The sequence below is a fragment of the Cebidichthys violaceus genome, unplaced genomic scaffold, assembly GCF_023349555.1.
Source record: "Cebidichthys violaceus isolate CVI_PGR_0920_01 unplaced genomic scaffold, fCebVio1.0.p SCAF_24, whole genome shotgun sequence".
In the NCBI taxonomy this organism is placed as follows: domain Eukaryota; kingdom Metazoa; phylum Chordata; class Actinopteri; order Perciformes; family Stichaeidae; genus Cebidichthys; species Cebidichthys violaceus.
Window position 1 is genome coordinate 3,560,629 of NW_027176417.1, and position 24,811 is coordinate 3,585,439.

Sequence of the window (24,811 nt, forward strand, 5' to 3'; positions counted from 1 at the left end):
TGCTCGAACATGGCCGCCGCCGCCACCATGGAAGTGGTGGACATCATCGTCGTAGTAATCTACTTCATCCTGGTGCTGGTGATCGGTTTCCTTGCCATGCGGAAAGCCAATCAGGGCACAGTGAGCGGCTACTTCCTCGCTGGCCGCTCCATGAATTGGGCGGCTGTGGGAGCGTCTCTGTTCGTCAGCAACATAGGAAGCGAGCATTTCATTGGACTTGCAGGATCGGGTGCTGCTAGCGGGTTCAGCGTGGCTGCATGGGAATTAAATGCTCTATTGCTGCTCCAGCTGTTGGGCTGGATATTTATCCCCGTGTATATTCACTGTGGAGTCTACACCATGCCGGAGTACCTGTCCAAACGGTTCGGCGGGAACCGACTGAAAGTGTATTTTGCAGCGCTGTCTCTCATCCTGTACATCTTCACCAAGCTGTCCGTAGACCTCTACGCCGGGGCCTTGTTCATTCAGGAATCCTTGGGGTGGAACCTCTATCTGTCCATCATCATCCTCATCACCATGACGGCTTTGCTGACAGTCACTGGAGGCCTGGTCGCTGTCATCTACACGGACACGGTCCAGGCTTTCCTCATGATCGCCGGAGCACTCTGCCTCACCATCATCAGCCTCGTCAAAGTGGGAGGACTTGAAGGTCTCTATTGATCTCCTTTATGCAATGAAGTTAAACCCATAATACATCAGTTAAACTGCAATTTGATCTGCATGCTATACCTTTTGCTAAACTGTGTCATTTTTAAGGGGTGAGGACCAAGTACATGCAGGCTTCTCCAAACATCACCGCCATCTTGCTGTCTTCACCCAACCTGACGTATTCTGAATCCTGCCACCTCCACCTCCACCCGAAGCCAAATGCTCTGAAGTTGCTTCGAGGCCCGAGAGATCCAGACCTGCCTTGGCCCGGTTTCCTACTGGGCCAGACTCCTGCCTCTATTTGGTACTCGTCCAAGTCTTTCCACATAGACAGTCTTCCTAACTGCTTCAGTTCCTTGTTGTCAAGCTTGTACAGAACAACAGTGAAAATATATTGAGATTGCCATGAGGTTTTCTGAGCATATCCACGCTTCCCAGAGAAGTTCTTGGCAATCCGTCTAATAGTTATTTTGACCGACATCCATAGAGCCACATGTTTACAAGTGTCCCTAGACTATCAGTATGCCTGATCCCTGCCCACAGAGTCAGTACAGGAAATAAGAGGCGACCTGGTGTCCTTGCTATAATGCTGTCTAAAGGACTAAGCGTTAACGTCCTCCCTTTGTGTTGCAGGTACTGGTGCACAGATCAAGTGATAGTTCAGCGGGTTTTGGCAGCGAAGAACATTGCCCATGCCAAAGGTTCTACTATCATGGCTGGCTTTCTGAAAATCCTCCCCATGTTCATCATCGTCATCCCAGGTAGAGCCATTCATTGCTTTTGAAGTGACTCACTTTAAGGATCAGGCTGATTGGATAACTGATTCATGCATCATGATGATTACAGGGATGATTTCCAGGATCTTCTTTGCTGATGAGTTGGCGTGCATCAGCCCAGAGCACTGCCTGGAGGTGTGCGGCTCCGCGACCGGCTGCAGCAACGTGGCTTACCCGCGGCTCGTCATGTCCGTCATGCCCACCGGCCTCCGCGGCCTGATGATGGCTGTCATAATCGCAGCTCTGATGAGCGACCTGGACTCCATCTTCAACTCCGCCAGCACCATATTCACGTTGGACATTTACAAGATGCTGCGAAAGCAGGTGTCATCCAGGGAGCTGGTGATCGTCGGCAGGTTGTTTGTGGTTTTCATGGTGATCGCCAGCATCGCCTGGGTGCCAGTCGTCATCGAGATGCAGGGAGGCCAGATGTTCTACTACATCCAAGAAGTAACCGACTACCTGACTCCACCCGTAGCTGCGATCTTCCTGCTTGCCGTGCTGTGGCATCGCTGCAATGAGACGGGGGCCTTTTGGGGCGGGTTGGTGGGGTTTGTCCTCGGAGCGGCGCGTCTGATTTTAGCGTTGGTTTACCGCAAGCCTCCCTGCGACCAGCCTGATGAGCGGCCATCTTTCATCAAAGATGTTCATTTCATGTATGTGGCAGCCATCTTGTTTTGGGCGTCTGCTTTGGTGACCGTAGTTGTGAGTCTCTGCACTCCTCCGCCCAGAAAAGAACAAATCAGAAGCACCACACTATGGGGGTTAAACAAGAGAAAGGGATTAAAACATGACGATCATAAAAAGGCCCAACCAAGCAACAATCATGCTATCGAAGCCAATGACATAGAAACGCACCTTCCAATTCACTCACCGACTTCTGACCTTAAAATGGTAGACGGGGGGGAAGGGAGAGGAATGAGGGTTGGGAAGGAGGAAGAAGGAGGATGCCTCGGAGGAGGAGATGGAGGAGTGGAGGGTGGGAGGTGTATGAAGGCTTTGGTGTGTCTCTGTGGCTTCAAGGAGAAGCCGACCAAAGCTCAGGTCGTCACAGTCCAGGAACAGGAAAAGATTGTGGATGAGCTTCTCCATGAACCTCCTCGAACCAGAATCCTCCTGAACATTGCTCTGGTGGTGATCTGCTCTGTCGGCATCTTTCTCTTTATCTATTTCTCCTTATAGGCTCCTTTTTAATTCCAAACTGTGGGACACGTTTATCCATAAACTACAAGCAGGAATGGTCTGCAGGTAAGCTATCCTTCAGTTTTCTCCTCACGTTTGAATAAAAGCGAGCATCGTGAACAGGACATTTAAAAGGCCTCCTGTATAAACACTTATGGCTTCTGTTCGCACATTAATTCACATTTTCTTCCGCAAATTTTCATAAATTGTGCTACATTTGGATAGAAACCTTGCTAATTTATGAACTTACCGTCCATCGATCAAAGATGGCGAGTTTGAAAGTTACAGAAATCGATGCAGCCCAGTGCTTTGTTTTAGGCGTACTAACACCCTTTTAGGAGACACATAGTCTTTACTACTGCAGATAGTATTGCATTTTATGTTCCACTGAATTAAATAAAGTATTCCTCTTTTTACAGGGGACTATCGGGAACCAGGTCAACAGCACAGAGGTCCACAAATCTCTGCCTCTTAGGAGATTGGTGCAAATGTTTGGTGGTGGTACGGCTCGCTATGGTGGAGGTAGTTATCACTGAATAAGTTCTTTCCTCTATAATTGCATTATTGTGATTGTTTTTAACACTGAATAAGTTTAAAACCTATATTCTATGCCAGAGCAACTGATTAACATTCCAAAACATTCAATGAAGCTATTGTGAGGATTTTCATTTAAGTTTCATTGGCTGTAAAGTGCTTGTAGAAATATGCTCTTTTTAACTGATGCTTGTATGATGTAATCCTTCGTCCCTTTCCTACATAACACCAAATAAATCACTGCTGAACTTCACACAATTAATGACGCAGTTATCTCTTAACGGAAAATGACCAAACCGGTCAGTCTGGTCCACTGACAATTCCTGTCATCATCGCTATCCGTGTAAACACACCCACCACAGTGTCTTCAGACATCTACGAGACGGATTGGAACAACTTTTGAGACTGACATTCATTGTTCCCAGAGGATGAATCCTTTTGACTTTGGTGATCCTCTGACTGTTGAGTCACTTTTGAATGGACAAGAAATTTGGTGCAAATATTCTCCACAGTATGAATGTTCATACTTTTCATCATCAATTGACTTTTCATCCCGCCATCATCAATTTCAGTTTGCCCAATATTTTGGTTTATGACTGATGACGTTTCCATCAGCCTCAGCTGGACTTTGAGTTGAGTCCTGATCAACAAATGTTAGCAGGCTAACACGCTGAAACGGTGTAAATGGTTCATTTTATACCTGCTTAGCTAAACATTAGCATGTGCGCCTTGTGACCGTTATGCCCTCAGTTTGTAAAGCTGGTTTTCTTTTATTAAACTTTTCCAAAATACAAATGTTGGCTTCCTATCAATGCTGTCTTATTAGTTTCTCTTTCCCAGAGAAGCATGTGCAGGGCTTTCATAATTTACAAAAAGAGGCAGCGTTGTTGGTTAACGACAGACACATCTGAACAAGTCAGTAATGTATTCTTTACAATGTTGCAATCTTTATGAGAGACTACTTGATTCTGATTTGCCAGAAAGAGTGCATTATTATTCCCATATAGTAGCTCAGACAGAATGCATTGATGTTATTATATGACTATCAGTGGCCATGTTATAAACACTTAACTCTGAGATTACTATAAATAACGCAATACCTCCTATATTTAGTGCTGATTCTCTTTACTCTTTACAATTACTTGCGATTTACGAGACATATTTTAGAAACCCATGCAGCTGCATGTATTGCTGTTAGTTGTTCACTGGAAATCTCTATATGAGCTACAATAGAATGCAGCACAAGAAGCTTTATAAGAAAACAACTTATAATGCAAGGACTCATAATGACACATCAGTCATGGTATTGAAGCAGACTTCACATCCTCCAGTAAACGGCACCACAACATGCAAACATTCAACATGCCACTCAACTCTTGTCAGTTAAGATGACATTAACAACAACCTCTGCCACAGTGGAAAGTTACAGACTTGAAGTGGAAAGTTACCGGTTAGACACATACCACACATATCTGTTTTGTTTTTTCTCTAGCAGTGTCTTGGAACTTCAAGTTCATAATCGTACAGATCAGGCTGCTGCAGAGCTGAGCTGTGTTCAGGAAATGTCACTTTCAGCTTTTCAGATGTTTCACATAAATAAAGAATGGTTAGCAGTGTAACAGGTTAGCTGTATAAACACAAACCTGCTCTTCAACAGCAGCTTTGATCAAGCCACTGTATACACTTCTTGTGTGTGTGTGTGTGTGTGTGTGTGTGTGTGTGTGTGTGTGTGTGTGTGTGTGTGTGTGTATGTGTATGTGTGTGTGTGTGTGTGTGTGTGTGTGTGTGTGAGGGAGGGAGAGAGGATAAAATGAACGATCCTTGTGGTTGTGGGTTTCAGTTTAAAACCAACAACATGCTCAGAATTCATATAGTGTTTAATTTTGGTAGACCACAACCCCCAACCAATATGGAGAGCCAGTTGATGATATAAAAAACATTTAGGACAAATTTGAAAATCAGTTTCAAACACGGGCTTAGTTTATATTTGTAGTGTGCGGCCTAAACTGAGATGACCCTGATGACATCACTGTGGCATCAGCAGGGTTTTTACAGAAGACATTAGAAGTTCTCCTTCTGTCGGTAAACTGACCTTTATGAGTCAAATTAGAGTGGAACCTTAAACTTGAACGTAAGAGACTTACTGTATGATAAAAGATAACACTCAAACATGATTGCAGTGTTCATCTGCATTTATTTTCTGAATATTCATAAAGAAGAAACTGTTCAGCGGTGCAATGGCCCTATGAACACGTGAGATCTTTGAACTGGTTCTGAGAATTTGTTTAGTAAATTAATTGAAATAGCAACAGAGTGGAAACTGTTATTATTCGTTTCCACCACAAGTGGGAAGCCTTGTTCCAAACCCACCCACAACCACTGACAGGGGTGAGATCCTGACATGAACAGGGAGTTTCCATTCATAAAAAACCCACAAGTTCAGTGGATACATCTGTTATGAATCCTATGAAGAGGGAGCAAGTAAAAATAATTAAAATGACAAGTGGACTTCGGCCAAAGAATGAAGGATCAGGGCAGCAAAACACCTGTATGCTCCAACACCAAAACACAACAGGGCAGGCAAAGAAGAAAAAGTTATGGTGCACTGAAATACCACCACCGTGAGTTGGAAAGGGGAAGGCACATCCAACCAGACAACAACTACAGTTACTACAAATTACCAAGGCAGCCAGCATGCACATCAACCGAAACCAATAGAAAAGAAGGCAACAAATAACAGCAACTTAAAGTACAAATCAAAAGCTAAACAAGCCAATGAATTATGCTGACAAAGCTAAACTAAAGTCAAAGCATCAGTGGTAATGTCCAAAAATGTGGATAGCACAGCCAGAAAGGCCGTTCAAAGTCATATTAAATGCTTTATATTTATACATAAACAATGTATAAATTCCTTAAATATAAAGTATTTTTAATGGGGCTTGTAATACAATGTACGGTATAGGAATTCCCATATAAATTATTTAGTATTCATCATCAATATATAAAAAAAGGCAAGTGAAAATAGAAAGAAGGAAACTGATAATCTACACGTTGCTGTAGTGGCGATATCGCGACAAACTATGAGTAAAGTCTCGCGTTATCTGGATTAATAACATTTCCGATGGGTCGGTCAAGTTAGAGAGTGTTAGCAAGCGGCGGGCCGGAAGTAAGGAAGTTGAATTGTTTGTAATGTTATTTGAAGGACGTGTTACCTGGTAATGGACAACAATGACCCTGTGTGAAATGTTCAACATATGATTAAGACTGCTAATATATGACTAGATGCACTAGTTTTTAATATACATCCCTTTAAATTCCCTCGCCTTTACGAGTTTTAAACTCATACAAACAACAAAACTAGCAACTAGTAAACATAACATAACATAAAATAATGTATTTCTATTTAATTTAGCAAAATGCTAATTTTATTATGCAGTTGAAGTTATATTTGTCACATACATAACACCATTTTACATTGACTTGTGTTTGATGACTTTTAGTTTGGCGCGCTACCGGATATAGTTTCCTTTGTATTCGAACTAGCTTAACTAGTGCATGACGGCTTCATCTCAGCTTCAGCTAAAGAGCAAACCGACATCAGCTGAGTTTGCATTAAGTACCATCCTTGTAGCTAAAATACAGGAATTTATCATAACGTAAAATTCAAGATTAGCATTTAACAAAGCTGTTGAACCAATGAGATAACTGTCAGCTGTCGTGAATACAGAAACAAGACAGAAGGAAAGGAGACATAACACATCAAACCCGGCTAACAAAGAGGTCCTTTTTTCAACGACAACATTTTTCCTCCATATTCTATAGTTATGAGTCACGTGGCCGTCGAGAATGTCCACGGTCTAGAGCAGCAGGTAAGTCGCCTGAGTTGTCAGTTTAATGTGTCCTGCAGCGTCAGTTGGTGAAATGTGTTATAACCGCCGGTTTAAATGTTAGCTTACCGGCTATAGCCGAAAAGCTAACCGCTAACGAGATGCTAACGTGCTAAGCTAGCGTTGGGTGCGCTTCATTTCGACACCCGTCTATGACCACGAGTGGGAACGAACCAGACGATGTGGAAACCATATTGGTTCTTCCGTCTTTTTGATCTGTTGGTTTGTAGCTAAGTTTGCTACATCAAACATTGTCCAACAATTATTTACGAAATCTGTAACTGGTGGAGACAAACGAGAAAATTACGCCCGAGTGGTTCCGTTGGCTCTCCCGTGTAACCATATGAAACGCACTCATCGACTAGTTATCTTCACTGCGTTTGTTCTTGCAGCTTGGTACAATAATAAAATGGAGGTGCAGAGACACACAAACAATGCGGTGTTTTGACCGTTTTAGCCCACTGTCTTTCACATCATTGCATAGTTCGTCTTGACTGCGTCCCGCTTAGAAAAAGGCTCTTTTCGTCTGCGTCACTAGCAACTAACGTCTAACGTTAGCTGTGTCTGGCTGGTCAGACAGTAGGATGCACTGTATGTTCTCAATAGATATTTTGGGAAGATTTAATCATCAAATTGTTTAACAAACATTCAAACAAAAGCATATCGTTTTCTTCAGCTAGGATGCAGCAAATGCTGCAGTATAAATAAAGGTTTTTTTATGGAGAAATCAATCCCTCTTATTAGCTGAGTTGAATGTTGCTGCAGAAAAGCATACTAACCCCAATACTGAAAATTAGTTTCTGCAAATAAAAGCATAAATTCAAAAGTTGTTTCTCTGTCACATTACCTATTCTGACGGATGATTCGTTTTTGAAGTAGGAAGCAGGTTTTGGTGTCACCTGCTGCAAGGAAAATCATTCTCTTGACTCCTAACATGTATAACAAGGCTAAATAATATGTTGTTTTTCTGACCATTTGTGTCTGTTTCTCCAGCTCGCTGTCCTAGACTTGAGTGCGGCAGATGGACAAGGTGGAGGCCCTAACCGTAAGCAGCAGCCAGAACTTCACATTTTCTCTAGACACTCACACACCTGAACATTTTACCTGCACACGTAATAAACTATGGTGTTAAGGCTGCAAACAAGGAAGTACTCCACAGAGAATGCACTGGGAAGGCCAGGAAAGCAGCCACGGGAATATTTCCTTTCTTATCCCTTTTCAACAATTATAAATCTCCAATTTAGTACAGTTTAAATGTGTCACTGACACAAGAAAAACGAGGAAATATATATTAGATTTCCATGGTTCCTATCTTGAATGTTGGAGGTGCTTCAAAAGTTTTTAATAATTTAAAATCAAGTCCTAATAATTCATTAAATGATGTTGGACACTGTCTCTCTCTGTCTGCAGGGCGATACATTCCTCCACATTTACGGAACAAAGACGCTTCCAACAATGGTGTGTAGCATCATGTTTAAGCTGTCCTGTGGAGTTTTCTAGTAAACAAACTAAAACCTTATGTTTACATTTAGTTTTGATCACCAAAATACATTGTGTGAATCTTTTTGAGTCCATTTCCTTCCTCCTAAAACAATTGCAAACCGATTTATTCTGGATATCTTGCATTGTTTACGTCCATGTTAGCTAGCTCGCTAGCTAGCAGTCGCCTTCCTTTGTGCCTTTGCTGGTGCAACGCTGTGTTTCTTTGCACAAATACATATTACTGGCGTCCACGGTTGATCGCGTCGCCCGCATGCTGGAAAACCATTGCTCCATAATGCTCCCAGGGGTCAAAAACTCCACAGGGTACCTTTTTATTAACTGCATTTGTTTCCAGATAAAAGCCACAACTGAAACACTGTGCTCCTGTCCATCAGGAAATGCCTTTGCTGCAGGTCGACAGGGTGGCTACACCATAGCACCCGCAGCCAACTGTGAGTTCAATTTTGCTTTATTGGCATGAAAGTTTAGAAACCGTATTTCTCTGTCTCTCTCTTTCTATCTATCTATCTAATCTGCATTCACAGCAGTGATGAGTAATAATCCGATGTTCTTGGTTTCTAAGATAACAAAATGTAAATTATTGTCCTTTTCTCCCTCTGCAGATGGTTGGGACGGGGGGCGCAACAACTTTGTCAACGGCTACCACGATAACCGGATGGCCGGCGGCAACTCCTTCAACCGCGGCCCGCCGCCTCGCATGGATCGGGGCCGGGGCGGCGTCGGAGGGGGGTACCGTGGAAACAGGGGCGGAGCCTTCAACCCCATCAACCCAGCGCCGCCCATGGCTTTTGGTGGCTACGAAAATAAAGGTTTTACTGCACCAATCAGTCCTAAGACGAGCTGTGGTTTTCCACGCCCTGTTTAATTCTGTTCTAACAATACTGTATGTATGAAACCGTTATTGTCCGTCAGATGCTGGCGGCTGGAACACTGCCAAAGACGCCTATAACAGTTTTGGCAACAACCGTGGGAAGTCTGCCTTCTTCAATGACAGAGGCAACGCTAACAGAGGGAGGTAAGGAGATGAGGCCCTTTTAACTTCTGTCACTGTACCTGAAACACCTTCAGGTTGCGGCGACGTGTTCAACATGAAAGGTGGAGCGTGAACCTCTCGTGATACATCGACTGTGTGTTGTGCTCAGGTTTGAGCACGGTGGATTCAGTGGCGGTGGTGGTGGAGGAGGAGGAGGAAACAGCCGCTGGGTGGAGGAGTCCAGAGAGGAGGGAGACTGGTCCAAACCAACACCACGCAACGAACGCCTTGAAAAGTGAGTCTGTGTTTTTACTTTTACGACAGGAAATATGAGAGGAGCTATTTTGATACTTCCTGCTTTACTCTGTCCTGGATGCTGTATTTTTTATGTATTATAAACTAATAATCTTCAGGGTTTTGTCCTGTTGGTCTGATTCATAGACAGTGCTAATAATTACTGTATCATTTCTTTGTGATCCTCTCTAGTGAATTGTTCGCCGGCAGTAACACTGGGATCAACTTTGAGAAGTACGATGACATTCCTGTTGAGGCCACAGGACAGAACTGTCCTCACCACATCGAGAGTGTAAGCTGCTGCTGTTAACTATGGATCCAACAATATTCCACGGTATATCCGCTGCTTTTTTGTAAATGTGTATATATTTTGTGCTCTGTAGTTCCAAGATGTGGACATGGGTGAGATTGTCATGAATAACATTGCCCTGAGTCGCTACACCAGACCGACCCCTGTCCAGAAATATGCCATTCCTATTGTCAAGTCAAAGCGAGACCTCATGGCCTGCGCACAGACAGGTAGGACACACACACACACACACGCACACGCACTGTACATCGTTTTTCAGTTAGATTCTTGAGATGATCCTGAATGCACGAGGAGATGGATGAGGTTGTCTTTGTGTCTGTAGGTTCTGGGAAGACTGCAGCGTTCCTGCTGCCGATTCTCAGCCAGATTTACAATGATGGACCAGGAGAAGCTCTCAACGCTGCTAAAGCATCTGGACAGGTAGGGAAAAATGACCTACTGGCCTAGTACGTCCTGTTGTCTGGTCACCTGTGCCGTTACATTTTAGTTAATCATGGCCAGCTGAAACCACGGTCTCCCTCCTGTGAAGCCTTGACTTTAACTGTACATGTTGTCATTTCAGGACAATGGAAAGTATGGGCGTCGTAAGCACTACCCCATCTCACTGGTATTGGCTCCGACCAGAGAGCTGGCGCTGCAGATATACGATGAAGCCAGGAAGGTATGCAATCGCATCAGCATTAAATCTGGACAAACGTTTATCGATGCGTTCCTTCAACCTTTTTTCGTCTTTGTCTGTAGTTTTCCTACCGCTCCAGAGTGCGTCCCTGCGTGGTGTATGGAGGAGCCGACATTGGTCAGCAGATAAGGGACCTGGAGAGAGGATGCCACCTGCTGGTGGCCACACCTGGAAGACTGGTGGACATGATGGAGAGGGGCAAGATTGGACTGGACTACTGCAAGTAAGACACAGAGGATAGAGTTAGAGATTCATTCATTTCAATGGACTGGTTCAATTTCTGTCACTCGTCTTCTGGAAAGAGATCCATTGTATATGATCACGTTCCAGTTTTAGCTTTATTTTAAAGATTACGACCTCTTCCTCTGTGCCCTCTTCACTTCAGCTACCTGGTCCTGGATGAGGCAGATCGTATGTTGGACATGGGATTCGAACCCCAGATAAGACGCATCGTTGAACAGGACACCATGCCGCACAAAGGCATCCGACAAACCATGATGTTCAGCGCAACCTTTCCGAAAGAGATCCAGGTACGTTTGCTGTAGTAAAGCGTCGATGTCAAAGGCACCTGAAGTGCTAAAAATGTATTCATGAGCACTTTTTCTGCTCCACTTCCAGATCCTGGCCAGGGACTTCCTGGAGGAGTACATCTTCCTGGCGGTGGGCCGAGTGGGTTCCACCTCAGAGAACATCACTCAGAAAGTTGTGTGGGTGGAGGAGAGCGACAAGAGGTCCTTCCTCTTGGACCTGCTCAGTGCTACAGGTGAGACCGTCGCATAGCGGCTCATTGCCTTCAGATGTGTCCCAACACTGCAGAACGACGACACACAAAACATAAACACCGGTTTAGAGCTACTGCTAACACACACACACACACACACACACACACACACACACACACACACACACACACACACACACACACACACACACACACACACACACACACACACAACGCGGTTTTATTTCCCCAGTCCTTTTGCCATTATCATATTGTCGTCCTCCCATCTCAGCTCCTGTGTCCTCATGTTTAGCGCAACACATTTCCGTGAACTGACGCATACCTCGGGTACATCAGGAACATCAAACATACAGAGTTGGTTTTCTGCTGCTGATTTGAGTGCAGTTGACATGTTGGTGGTTTGGTGTGGTTTTATCCTAAGTCATCCCCAGCGAGGTACAGGACAATACTGGAGACAACATAGAGAAACCTGGTAAGATCCTCAATGGGAAAACTTGTAATTGTCATTTCACATTTTAAATAATTTTGCTTGCCCTTTGATGTTCTTCTCTGTGGATGGAGACTCCTTTTGTTTATTCCGTTATTTTTTTGGTTCTGTGTACCATTTCATGGGTCCAGTTTGCTCAGCCTTAAATCAAACATGCTTGTTGTACTTTGTTTTTTTCCCTCAGTTGTCGAGTGGTTTTTTTTCCCGTGGCATCTTTACGTGCAGTATGTCGCTGTGGTGTCTTCATGTCGGACCCAGAGCCTTGATGGAGAGAGTCTGGTTATGTTGTAGTCTCCACCGCTAACGAGGGGATCCAAGTGTCACTTCATAATCAGAAAGTAAAGTTCATCAGAGCGATGACCGAACTCTTTCCATCAGCGGCTCAAGTCACAACAACACAGTGCTGCTGATCCTGTTAGCTATTATTTCTTGTAATTATGTTTTTTTCCCCCCACACTGCACTCCCCGCTGCCTGTTGCACTATTCTCTCCATAGAAACATGTATTGTGATGTGAACATTTTAAGCTAATTTGAGTGCATGTTATCAAGATTTATGTATCTCAGTAGGGCTGAAGGAGTATCTGATATATTCATTTATTCATCGTCCGTATGATGCAACATATTCTGTACCTGCAGCTCTTTTATTTATTTATTATTGCACATGAATGAATAACATACAATTTCCTCTCAAATGTTGCACTTTGACCAACATATTTTGTGTTTGCCAGCTGTAGGAATCCAGATTTATTCTGACTTTTGGATACAAGGGATTGTGTATAAGAATGAAGTGGTGGTTCTTCCATGGTACCACAATCTATTAGATACAAGTCACATCCTCATCATGGAAGTGAATGTGATGCGTTTATCTCTTAGGTTGAGAGAAAGATACCTCGTCAACAAAAGACCAGTGTGAAGTTTCATATGCGTTCAATTTTGTATAGATTCACCAAAAGATTCTTCCTCATGGTTTTGGTGACCCCCTGACTTTTCTTCTTTTCAGTATTCAAATGTTTTAAAACTCTGCAGCTACTTAGTTTAAATCGGCGCCTGTGTTGTGATTAACCTCGGGGCGTCTTTTCTCTCGGCTCATCAGGTAAGGACTCGTTGACCCTGGTATTCGTGGAGACCAAGAAAGGCGCCGACGCCTTGGAGGACTTCCTGTATCGGGAGGGCTACGCCTGCACCAGCATCCACGGCGACCGCTCCCAGAGAGACCGAGAGGAGGCCCTGAGCCAGTTCAGATCAGGAAAATGCCCCATTCTGGTGGCCACGGCGGTCAGTAACAATGAAATCCCGCGAGACACACCGTTAACATTTCGTCATGGATATTGTTAAACTTGCTATCGCACGTACGTGGCAGCAAATATGAGAAAGATGCTGATCTTGGCATTCAAGATAATGGTATCGCTGTGTTTGAGTGACTTTTTTTCTTCTTATTTGTACAATTCAGGTAGCAGCTCGCGGTCTGGACATCTCCAATGTGAAACATGTGATTAACTTCGACCTGCCCAGCGACATAGAGGAGTATGTCCACCGTATTGGACGTACAGGCCGAGTCGGAAACCTGGGTAAGACGACAGCTAAAGTTAGTCAGTGGTATGAGGCGTTTTGACCCTCACCCCACTAAACATTGTGGTTTACTACTTTCAATTACTACTTTTTTACCTGTAGGATTGGCCACATCGTTCTTCAACGATAAAAACGGGAACATCACTAAAGACCTGCTGGACATCCTGGTAGAGGCCAAACAGGAAGTTCCCTCATGGCTTGAGAGCCTGGCCTATGAACACCAGCATAAGAGCAGCAACAGAGGACGCTCTAAGAGGTAGACATACAACACCGTCTCCTCTTAATTGATTACGTTTTGTCCAAAAGCAGTGAAGTTCACGGTGTATTTGGTTTTGCCGCCAGGTTCTCCGGTGGTTTTGGAGCACGTGATTATCGCCAGACGGCCGCCGGAGGAACCGCCGGAGGGTTCGGAGGACGCGGAGGTCGCAACCAGGCAGCACACGGAGGAACCCGCGGGTTTGGAGGAGGTGAGGATCTGGAATGAGCTGCAGCTCAACTTGAAGTTTCTCGTTACTTTTGGTTCACGTTCTCCCGTTTCCTCCCTCTCAGGTGGTTTCGGCAACTTCTACACCAGCGACGGCTACGGAGGAAACTACTCGCACTCTCAAGTTGACTGGTGGGGCAACTAGGTTCCTCCTTCCTCCCTTTACTCATCCCTCTCTCTTCTCACTCATCCTCCTTCCTTTCTCCACAATGTTGTCTGCACCCCATCCACCTTCTCCCCTTCATTAACCCCAAGAACCCACGTGCATGTTATTAACTATTTATACTCATTTATATAGCCCTCTTTCCATCCCTATGCGCTCAGATCTTTTAATTCTATTCCTTTTCTCGTTCTCTCCATCCCCACCTTCGTCTTTACGTCCCCCATCTTTTCTTCTGTTGATTTCTTAATTTCTGGTAAATGTCACCTCTTACAATAGGCCACATTATAAAGGGATACTTCAGTTTTAGTTGGTTACTTTTCAACACTAGCATCATCCTTTAGTGTCAGTGAGGACATGTTGAACTATCCTTTGTGGCAAGTGCTTGAAGAATAATAAGATCTAGGTGTTACTTTAACCCCCGAAGATTATGGACATTTAATATTTACAGTGAGTTAGTCCTACAAAGCAGCTGTAGAAGAGCAGGGGGAAATCTGTTTTTTTTTGTTTATTTTCACTTTAGATATGAGTTTTGGCTTCATTGTGTTTTCGTCTGCATTCACCCAAAGCCAGCCAGGCGTCCTGTGTACCTTCACATGTCATCTTTGTATGTAATGCATGGCCATGTTGTAAAAATCGCCGGCCAAAAACTTTTCTAAAATAGAGCGCAGAGATAGGCAAGATGTCAAATCTGAGCAAAATATGTCTGCATACAAATTCCAAAACGGGGGCTGGCTGAAGGCTCCTTCATTCACACGATAGATACTTAAAAGCAGCCACAGAAACAGAAGATGTTTGAGTTATTTTTCACCTTTTTTTAAACGTAATGAAGTCTTGATTTCCCGAGATCTGAGAAAGATGTCTAACAGAGACGAGGGAAGGAGGGACAAGGGGCTGGACAAACTGAGACACCCAGCCAGTGGGACGCCAGCAGACGCTGTCGCCCATTAGCAACGATGCTAGCAAACAGCATTTTCTTTGTTTGAAACAAAACATAATGGAGGATCATTTGTTTCTGTACTGTGCCTTTAAGAATTTGAACTTTGTCTCTTATTTCCGTTGTTTTAATTGCCATAATAGGTGAGTGGCTACAGGTATTAGCCAACTGTGACTAAAACAATATGTATTTAATGTCATGTATGGGTTTAAACATGTTTTTCTTTTATTTATATTTGGAAGGAAACAAACTAGGCTTGAACTAAATCAAACCTTGGCAAAAAAAAAAAAAACTAAACACAAACCGCGATGAGGAAACTCAAAACAATTCCTTGTCTGTCTATTGGAGTTCAAATTCATCAGGTCTCTGATGAGCTGATTCCCAAAAGCAAATTACCACTGTAACCATATTTCTAGATTCTTTTTGATAAACCGTCAGCCAGAGTGACTAAAAAGACATTTGTCTCCTTCAGAAACGGAAGACTTCTTTGCTTTACGACCCAGCGAGCAGAGAAAACAACAGTGGTTTTCTGCTTTTGGGAAACCGAGTCCTACTTATTGACCTATATGTCACATCTGCAGCTCTGGTTTGAGCTTGAGTTTGAGGTTTCTCAAAGGCATCTTGTCGCTAATCGTTGGGTCACGTTGCGTCAGTTACAGAGAGAGAGAGAGAGACGTTGGCCTCGTTGTGCAGCAGCAGTCATGTTGTGTTACTTCTCTTACCCGTCAGACGTGTGGTTGTAAAATAGAGATTCGCTCCTCATAACGCACGTCAGAAAGAAGTCATTTTTACCTTCACGATAACTGGTGAAAACCCATCACTCTGTCACTTTTTACATGTAAGATGCACGTGGCAGAAGTCTTCTGTAGACGTTATCTCTGCTTTGAAATGCTACATAGCTGCTGCTGCTGCTGCCGAGAACCACAGTGATTAAATGTAGCCGTGTGGCCGCTCGGCTGACTCTTTAGCGCCACCATGCTTTTGGGAAACGGGCTCCGCTTCCACCACAAACATTGAAAACCCTTGTTTGCCAAAAAAAAAGCTTCAAGGGGGATACACAACTTTAAAAAAAAAAAAAAAAAGGCTTAAAAGAGTTCAAAAATTTCTCGCTCACTCTATCCTGGAGAGTTACATGAAGAGTCTTCTCTAAAATAAGTCATTCCAGTTTATTTGTTAGGTCCTTAAGATCTGTCGAGGTCGGATGATAAAAGTAATCCACCCTGACCCGTTTCACAGCAGAGACTGGTGAAGCCACACCTCCACCGCACGTTTCGGCCGCGCTCCGTCTCACACAGCTGATGTGAGTGAAAGACGACCAGCAGTAAGATGCAGGACGGAGGACGGGCAGGATGTGCGAGTGGAGATGTGGCACAACAGAACAGAACAGAGAGGCCTCATGTGACGTGTTGCGGCGAGCTCTACTCTGCTGTTGAAACAGACGTCCATGTTTCATCCCTGATTGAACTTTTTAAAAAAAAAAAAAAAGGAACACCACTGTATATCTGAATGGCTCAGTGGTAGAGGTCCCCACCCAACCCCCACCCCCACTGTGTTAATGAGCAGCAGAATAAACCAAAAAGTGCTCTGCTGCTACCTGGTGGGGAAAATTGTTAATTTCCATCAGGGTCTTAATTTGTTGTTTTTTTTGTTTTTTACATGAATAACTTTGGTGAAGTGAAAATATAGATTAAATGTAAATAGTTAAACTCTTCTTAAGACAAAAACAAGAGAAGAATCTCCAGTGAGAATGTGAATTACAAGTGAAACAGCACTTGTTGTGTAGAAAATCACGTTGGATCACTCGACGTTGGACCAGGCGGTGTCTGGTGACCTCAGCTCAGTGGGCAATTTGAACCGAATTATTCTTTAAGAGATATTATTTAGGGAAGTGTTTACACAAATCTAAACCGATAATGGGAGTTGATTTACCAGTTGTTGCCGAGGCAGATTCCCTCAAATTGCCCACTGGCTTTGACAAATGACAAGGCCGGACCAAGACTATAAAACATATGCAAGTGTTGTTGTTTTTTGGTCAAGGAGTTAAAAATGCCAAGCAAATAGATACAATTCTACAGCAGGCTTTAGTTATGTTACAACTCTGATTTATTCCCGTCATCTATGATTTATTTTTTTTGTAATGAGAGGCGGCGTTCAGGTCCAGAAACTAGTTGGCTTTTACGTGACGTTTTGAAGAGTTTCAGGCTGAGTAATGCTGGAGGACTCAAGCAGACAGTGCTGTACTATCTCTCACTAAACCTGGTTCATAGGAGGGGCCGGTTTACCTTACACTTGTCATAGGATGCAATGTTAGCAGCAAGAATGAACCTCCACCGTGTCCGACTGCTCCCCCCAAAACACACCACTGCTCCGCGTGGCCCAGCTGTCATGTGTCGTCGCTATTGTTCAACTTGCAGTCAAACTGAGGCTGAAGCGGTTTTGAAGACCAGAACTGTGTTGGAGGTGTCCCACTAGATGGTTTCAGCACTTCTCTGTGGTCCATGAAGTGGACACCACACTTATTGGTTAGAGGCAGCTGGAAGCAGGAAGATGGAAGTCAGCAACAGGACAATAAGTTGAAGATAACATTGCATATGACAATCAAATATGAAGGATTTGCTTAGTTTACAACTTAACACATCAACATAACTCCTAAAGTTACTTTTTTTTTTAATAGTCTCGGGGACACCTTAACATGGAGGCGTTCTCTTAATCGGCTGTGTCGATGGCAGCTGTTTCTTAACTGTCCAGTTTTAATTAAACCGCCGACATGGAGGAGTCGGATCTCCGCAGGCAGACGAGTGCCAAGCTGAAGCTCTTCACCTTACGGTTGAATACACGCGCTGATTTTGTTACAAAACTCAGTCCACCTTTAAATATTGACTGAATAACCGTTGTAATGCCATGTTCCCCGTGTGAGAGGAGGCGTCGTCAGCGTTTGTTACTTGAATCCACGGCTGTTGCCGACCAGAAACTTAGCATGCAGCTAGTGCGGTCTCTTGTGTTTTAGTAATAATGCTAAGTATGCTGTTCTCGCTGCCTAAATTGAAAGGCGTACTTCTTTATTTTTTTTGTGTGTGTTTTTGTTTAAAGGACAGTGGGAGTCAAAGCTGCGTGAATGAATCTGACTGTAGACATTGCGGTGCCTTCTAGCAGCCACTACAGGTCGAGTAACGGAGGACAAATGAAGGAGCGACTGAGCGTTTCACACGCAGTGATGGAGATGTGGGGAATGGCTGATTGCGAGTTGCTGATTGGGAGTTTGTGAGTTACACAGAAGGGAGACGTGGAAGGTAGCGCTTCAGGTTACCTCACCTCTCGTCTTCTTTGTAGAGCAATCCTGTCAAGTAGTGTTGTTCAGAGTACGCACATTTATATATGCAATGTATTTAGGTCTTTTTCTAAGGCGGACGGATCATATCTGTCGGCTGTAATTACCATTGAACTGTGTTTTGAGCAACGCGTAACTACCACTGTGCCCCAACCCCCCAAATCCCACCGCTCCTGCAGTACGTGCAATAGATCAATTACTTTTGCTGTCAACGAGATTCTCTGCGTGAGCTTTTGTTTGGGCCACTGGGATTAGAGCAGGAAGTGTGACGCGTGCGCGGTGCCTTGAAGTGACTGAATCACTGGTGAACTTGACAGTGGAAGGTGTTGGCTATAGGGCTGGGTATTAGAACACATCTCTGTGCTGAGCATCGCGGGGTGAGGACCCGCCATTAAAGCGTCGCTTCAGACCAGCATGCTGACGTTAGCGTTTAGCTGTGCCGTGTACAGCCTGTGTAGTCTCCAGCTGTTCGTCGTTCCCCTCTGCAGCTTCAACGTCACATTTGTTTGGACCACCAGCTCAGTTTATTTACTCATTTAGAAATTAAGCGCTTTTGTTTTTTTTTTTGGCTTTTTAATATTTTTAATTCCTTTTTTTGATGCCTTAAAGTGAAGGGTGATACCCAGCCCTAATGGAGTTGGTAGTTGGTCACACTGCAGACAGCATGACCACGGCGGTGACCGACCTTCCAGCAGGAGTGCTCTGATCGTCGGTGAACAACTACTGGTGCTATGCTCCCATTGCTGCGGCCTGCAGGCCCCTCTGTCGTAGAAAGCCCATCGAGTTTCACAGATAAAATACTTTGGTTGCTTAGTTTGATGTTCAACTAAAGTCTTCTGTAGTACAAGTACTTCAAAAACCTCAGAGAGGCGTGAAGGAGTGAGTGAGAGTGTTTGAAGTGTAGCGCAGCCAGGTCAAAAAGAGAGGTTTCTCCACAGTTGGTGTGTGTGTGAGAGTGTGAGTGAGTGTGTGAGTGTGTGTGTGTTGTATAGAAAGGTTCTTCCAGATATGAAACCGTTTTTTGTTTTTTTTTTGGGACCAGGTGGAGTTGTAGTTAACAGCAAACATAGGAATCAGCTGTTTGCACAGAGTTCTCGAGTCTACTTTCGCTGCTAGTTTGTGTAATTTATCAAGCATTTTTGAGAAATATTTATTTTTATAAGCCTAATACAAAAGTTGATATTTTACAAAGTGACTTGACCAAAAGACAGTAAACAAAAACACTGGCACTTGAATGTTGAATGTCATTGGTATGAGTGAAAATTTCTATTTTTCTGGGGTAGTGTGAGCTTTTTAATGTTAAAGACGCAGCGTGTAGGGATTTCTCCTAAAATGTGTCACCGCAAAACATCCCGAAGTCTGTCACCGGTGCCAAAACCCGTTCAAATCATGTCTGTCAGACCGATGCAGCCAATACAAAGCAACTCGTGCTGCGTGAACATCTTTTCGTGTGTAACCAGACCCGACGGTTTAAACCTATGTCAAAGCAATCATGGACCCTGAATTCCTCTGAAAGTTCTCTTACAAGGTAGCAGTAGTCCTCCAATCCTTTCTCGGTAGAAACATTTTGTTTTAAAGGTAGCATGTACCGTGTCCGCTCCAACAACATGAGATGTAATAAGAGAATCCTTTAGCAGAGTGAAGCCCTGACAGCTAGTTACAGGTGATGCGTTTGACATATAAGGAGAAAGGTCCTACACGGGTTACCTTTAAAGTCACATTGGACTCAGTATCAGATCCATAAACCTGTTTGTGCGACAGGTTTCCATTGCAAATAAAGAAAATCAACCATAAACAGCCATTTTTTAATTGGCAGACAAAATTTGAGACAATACCACCATATATGCCAAGGTTTGGATTAAAAAAAATAAATAAAATAAAATTAACAAAACGTTATGATCAAAGACCATTTTGTAAAAAAAAAAACATGCAGTACAAAAAACAAGTGTCCAGATTCTCTCCAAGTCAGATGTTTGTTTTGTTTTGTTCATTTGAGTCTTTACACTTTTCCTTCCCGTTAAATACCCTTGTTGTGAATGTCTGGCAAGTGGTGATCTTTAAAGTCTTCATAACACAGAATTAACTGTGGTTCTATTGCTATGTTGTTGTGATTTGCATATTTTCAGGCGCCCGTGTGTGTGTAATGCTCATGTGTGGGAGCTGCTGGCCAATCAGGAATGGAGGGGGAGGGGGGGAGGGGAGAGATCACCTGATGACGTCCATCCAGGTGTCTTTTACGTGTTTTTATTGCCGCCTGTAGCCGATCCATAGAACATATTACACAGGGACACATCCACTGTCCAGTAACGGTAGCCTCAACGGACCAGAATGCAATGCGGCGCCAGCACAGCCACAATCAGTGAGACGGATGTGGTGCGTAGTGGAGTTATCACACCTTTTTGTAAGCACATCAAAGCATTTTGGCAACAATAAGCTCACGGCTCGTCTCTAGTTTATGACCAAAGGCATTCTGGGGAACAAAGTGGGGACACCAAACAAACGCAATACTTTGCAGCTTTCTTTTACTTTCAATTCAATAAACTTTAGAGGGTTATTATGTAGTTGTATTTAGGACTGATTGCTGTTTAGTGACTGAATTGAAGTGAGATAAAGCCCGGTGTTGTCTCCATTGCTGACTGGTCAGACCCCTCGATGTGAACACGCAGCACCTCCAGCCTGGTAGTTAGTATTTGCTTTATGTATTAGTTTAGCAGATGTGCACGAAGAGGAGCACTGCACGAAGAAAAGAAAAAAAAAAAAGAAACTGTGCATCTATTCTGATTTTACCACAAATAAAGGTTTGGATTTGCAAATGTAAACACTGTGTTGACTTTTTTTTTCTGTCTTTTTAAAAGTGTAGGATTTTAAATGAAAAGCACCGTAAGTTATTAAATAATCAAGTTTATTGCAGTTAAATACAGAATTCTGAGAAAACCGTGTATAAAAGGAATGATTTGACTTGGCTACAGTTCCCTCCATGAGGAACTGCGTTAATATCATCTTTGGTCTTTGGATTTAAGAGCTACATGCTCAAGTTAAACTGAGAAGGAAAGAAATGAGAAGTTCAGTCACAAATGTCATCATACATTCAGGATCTGTCACATCAGCTGAATCAGTCAGTCATATTATAAAGTGCATCATTTCCAGTTGAAATGCTTTGGTTGAAGAGAGGCTCTGCCTTCCTGTTGGTCCAACAACCGGTGAGATACAGTTAAGAAGAATCATCCGCTCTGCACAGCGCTGCTGTCTTGTTCCAGCCCGCTTCTGATCTGTTCTTGGTCCTTTCTCGCGTTGAACCAGAAGTCTGGGTTGTCTTGGTACCATTTGACTAAAAGACACAGAACACAGAAGTTGAGTTAGTCTTGTTGAGAGGGAACCATCACGAGAACTTCTCCTAATCTGGGCTGAAACATGCACCTTATGTGGATTAGGGCTTCAATGTACTGGCTTTATCGTCTGTGTGTCTCTCTATCTGTCTCTGCCTCTCTCCGTTTGGCTCTCTTCGTCTGTCTCTGTCTGTCTCTCTCCATTTGTGTCTCATCTGTCTCTCTGTCTGTCTCTGCGTGTGTGTCTCTGTTTGTCTCGCTCTCTCTGCGTGTGTTTCTCTCTCTCTCTCTCTGTCTCTGTCTGTCTGTCTCTCTTCGTCTGCCAAACTGTGTCTCTGTACCGGTCTGTCTGATGCCTTCAGCCCAGGACACCTCCTCTCTCCAGCCCAGCTGCTGCAGCTTCTCACATGTGATTGGGTAGCGCAGGTCAACTCGCGGCCTACGGGAGCAGATGTCAAAAGTCAATTAGATCACCGTCCCGATCGAGTCTCGAAACGTAATGTTTCTTAATACTCGCCTGTCGGGCACAAACTCGAGCCAATCGTTCACCTCGGAGTCCGGCACATTCTTGACCTAAAGAAACGGACACTTGAGTTTTCTGGACATTTGCTCTATGTTTCAATGAGCAGAACGGTTCCCACCATCTTAACAAGTTCCCTGGCCAGTTGCACGATGGGAATCTCGCAGCTTGTTCCCACATTGTAGATTTCTCCCACAATGCCTTTCTCCAGAACCAGCAGGAGGGCGCTGATGGCGTCGTCGACAAACAGGAAATGGCGCGATTTTGGGAGGGTTCCCTGGACGGTGCTTATGGAACGAGATTAACTGGGCTTAGTTTTTCTGTCAGTGAAACCTTTTCAAAATAAAGTTCAAACAAACCTACCATTTCTTGTTCATTTGCAAGAGGGTGAGAAACCTCGGAATGACCTGGAAGACCGAGAGGACTGTTGGTTTTAGAATGTCATTACATGATTCCCACTGTAAATAAAGGGCCCATTTGCGCCGTACCTTCTCTGTGAACTGTCTGGGCCCGTAGATGTTGTTGCTCCTCGTGATGATGATGGGAAACTTAATAAATACACAGAGCAGTATTTCACAAACACAGAACTGTGAGGAACACAACCTGGATTAATGTGTGTGTGTGTGTGTGTGTGTGTGTACCTTATATTTGTCCCAGTAGGATCGGACCTGGTACTCTGCAGCTGCTTTCGTGGCAGAATATGGGTTGGAGGGCCTCACTGGACTGCTCTCATCAAACACCTGCACACATCATAGGTATTCTAGTCCCTAAATGACTCAAAAACCATAAAGTCCAAACATCCATCAGTCCACCGACCTGGTCCAGACTGGCTCCGTACACCTCGTCAGTGCTGACGTAGACGAATCGCTGAGGCTGGTGTCGGGCCTGATGGGCGGCTCCCAGTAAAGCTCTGGTCCCGTCGACGTTGACATGCTGGAAAACAGACGGGGTTTCAAACGACGACTCTGAGCGAGGGGAAGCACAAATAAAAAACAGGAAGCTTATTAACACAACTGTACAATGTTTAGACGAGTGGAACCTCAGTTTGAACAGCTGCTGCTCACCGACATGCGTTTTGGCCGCCAGGTGAAAGATCACGTCGATGTTTTCTGTGTTGAAGATGTGATTCACCAGCTGTGAGTCACACACATCTCCCTGTTGAAGAGAGGAGATTTAAATAGTGAGACCTACTAGTTATGGTGAAAGTACCAATGTCACTGTGAACATGAGCATCTCTAGTTTTATAGCACTAACGGCTCACCCTGATGAAGGTGTAGTTTGCTCTGTCTTCAACGCTCTCCAGACTCCTGGGGCTGCAGCAGTAATCCAACTGGAGGAGATCAGACAGAGAAATGCTACAGTACACACACACACACACACACACACACACACACACACACGTACTGAGATATGTGCAGCTATGTGTCCACTCAAGGACAGTGTGAAGACTCACGTTATCCAGGTTTATGATCCTCCAGTCAGGGTGTCTGTTGACCAGCGAACACACAAGATGGGAGCCACTGGAGAGAGAGAGAGAGAGAGAGAGAGAGAGAGAATCAAACACTGTAATTAAGAGGTACTTATACTGTGCTTGAGTATTTTAATTACCTCCTGCTTTATACTTCTAATTGGCAAAAGTTGTACTTTTATTTGACAGGTTAAAATATACTTAAAAACACATACATTGCAAATGCTGCACACTGCTGATCATACATGAAATGTATTGTTAAACAGTAAATAAAACCAGCCAGTATAATATGAAGTAGGCAGCATCAGCTCCACCACTGCCAGCTACAACATGAAACTGCTGCTTACATGTTAATGCACCAGTGATATGAACGTAATGGTGTAATATGCATAAATAAACTCACATGAATCCAGAGCCTCCAGTCACCAGAACAGTCCTGTTGAAGTCCATCTTTCATATTCATATTACAGTCTCCTACAGACATAACGACATATTAATCGTTTTCATATTTCGTTATAGCGCCTGCTAGCTAACGGGGAGCAGAGACGTTTCTCTATTTGCCTCAGTACACTAGATGCGTTGTGTGGTTTGCGACAGTCACTTGTCGTTTTACGGCAGTGTTGACACGTTGAAAAGGAGGCGGGATATTTTACGCGTCCAGACTAGTTTCTACTCTCTGATTGGTTGTCCTATCTGACGAGAGAGGAATTTGCGCTGTTTGATTGGGTGAATTGCAAATCAATCAACCTGTCACCAGTGTCCAGTGAGTTACAAGGGATATGCAACACTTGGAAAATATTTTCAAAATAAAAGTGCTTTGGTAACATTTTGGTCAAAATGAATAGGTGTTTTTCGAAGGGTTGCGTAGTTTTGATTACAAGTCACGTATTACTGGTTAAAACCTGACATATACTGAACTACAGTGCTATTAGTTTGCAATTCGGTGGTATATTATTACAACCTATCATCTTTAATTGTATCCCTAATTTTTATTAAATTCCGAA

The 24,811-nt window shown here is 43.8% G+C and overlaps 3 protein-coding genes across 5 annotated transcripts; 2 read left to right on the forward strand and 1 right to left on the reverse strand.

Moving 5' to 3' along the window:
- LOC137878868 (sodium/myo-inositol cotransporter-like) lies at positions 1-3,160 on the forward strand. The gene is made up of 5 exons (XM_068719331.1): positions 1-649; positions 757-952; positions 1,282-1,409; positions 1,495-2,672; positions 3,026-3,160. Exons 1-4 carry the CDS (start codon positions 10-12, stop codon positions 2,604-2,606), a joined length of 2,076 nt encoding a protein of 691 aa, XP_068575432.1. The 5' UTR covers positions 1-9; the 3' UTR covers positions 2,607-2,672; positions 3,026-3,160.
- Positions 3,161-6,691: 3,531 nt separating this feature from the next.
- Positions 6,692-21,312, forward strand: LOC137878867 (ATP-dependent RNA helicase DDX3X-like). 3 transcript variants are annotated; one of them, XM_068719327.1, is made up of 20 exons: positions 6,692-7,009; positions 8,021-8,072; positions 8,438-8,485; positions 8,905-8,961; positions 9,133-9,339; positions 9,443-9,545; positions 9,673-9,798; positions 9,990-10,089; positions 10,181-10,316; positions 10,430-10,527; positions 10,670-10,768; positions 10,849-11,009; positions 11,172-11,316; positions 11,405-11,549; positions 11,950-12,000; positions 13,109-13,290; positions 13,466-13,583; positions 13,687-13,840; positions 13,927-14,051; positions 14,134-21,312. In XM_068719327.1, the coding sequence occupies exons 1-20, from the start codon at positions 6,965-6,967 to the stop codon at positions 14,211-14,213; spliced, it is 2,232 nt and encodes a 743-aa protein (XP_068575428.1). In that variant the 5' UTR covers positions 6,692-6,964; the 3' UTR covers positions 14,214-21,312. The 3 variants fall into 3 exon arrangements, with proteins under 3 accessions (XP_068575428.1, XP_068575431.1, XP_068575430.1); XM_068719330.1 differs by lacking the exon at positions 11,950-12,000; XM_068719329.1 differs by lacking the exon at positions 8,438-8,485.
- A 72-nt stretch (positions 21,313-21,384) lies between these two features.
- On the reverse strand, positions 21,385-24,394 carry LOC137878869 (dTDP-D-glucose 4,6-dehydratase-like). The gene is made up of 12 exons (XM_068719332.1): positions 24,211-24,394; positions 23,793-23,859; positions 23,601-23,669; positions 23,404-23,494; positions 23,156-23,304; positions 22,981-23,079; positions 22,828-22,887; positions 22,703-22,746; positions 22,461-22,626; positions 22,337-22,392; positions 22,161-22,258; positions 21,385-21,821 (listed from the first exon to the last, which is right to left on the reverse strand). Exons 1-12 carry the CDS (start codon positions 24,255-24,257, stop codon positions 21,715-21,717), a joined length of 1,053 nt encoding a protein of 350 aa, XP_068575433.1. The 5' UTR covers positions 24,258-24,394; the 3' UTR covers positions 21,385-21,714.
- Positions 24,395-24,811: the final 417 nt, after the last annotated feature.

Bases quoted from the DNA above. Each gene is read 5' to 3' on its own strand.
- LOC137878867 (XM_068719327.1), top strand. From the start codon at position 6,965: ATGAGTCACGTGGCCGTCGAGAATGTCCACGGTCTAGAGCAGCAG. The intron at 11,010-11,171 runs GTAAGACACAGA...TCTTCACTTCAG, and splicing joins ATTGGACTGGACTACTGCAA to CTACCTGGTCCTGGATGAGG. The intron at 14,052-14,133 runs GTGAGGATCTGG...CCTCCCTCTCAG, and splicing joins AACCCGCGGGTTTGGAGGAG to GTGGTTTCGGCAACTTCTAC.
- LOC137878868 (XM_068719331.1), top strand. From the start codon at position 10: ATGGCCGCCGCCGCCACCATGGAAGTGGTGGACATCATCGTCGTAGTA. The intron at 953-1,281 runs GTACTCGTCCAA...TTTGTGTTGCAG, and splicing joins CAGACTCCTGCCTCTATTTG to GTACTGGTGCACAGATCAAG. The intron at 1,410-1,494 runs GTAGAGCCATTC...TGATGATTACAG, and splicing joins GTTCATCATCGTCATCCCAG to GGATGATTTCCAGGATCTTC.
- LOC137878869 (XM_068719332.1), bottom strand. From the start codon at position 24,257: ATGGACTTCAACAGGACTGTTCTGGTGACTGGAGGCTCTGGATTCAT. The intron at 22,888-22,980 runs GTACACACACAC...GTATTTATTAAG, and splicing joins CCTACTGGGACAAATATAAG to TTTCCCATCATCATCACGAG. The intron at 22,747-22,827 runs GTACGGCGCAAA...TCGGTCTTCCAG, and splicing joins CCAGACAGTTCACAGAGAAG to GTCATTCCGAGGTTTCTCAC.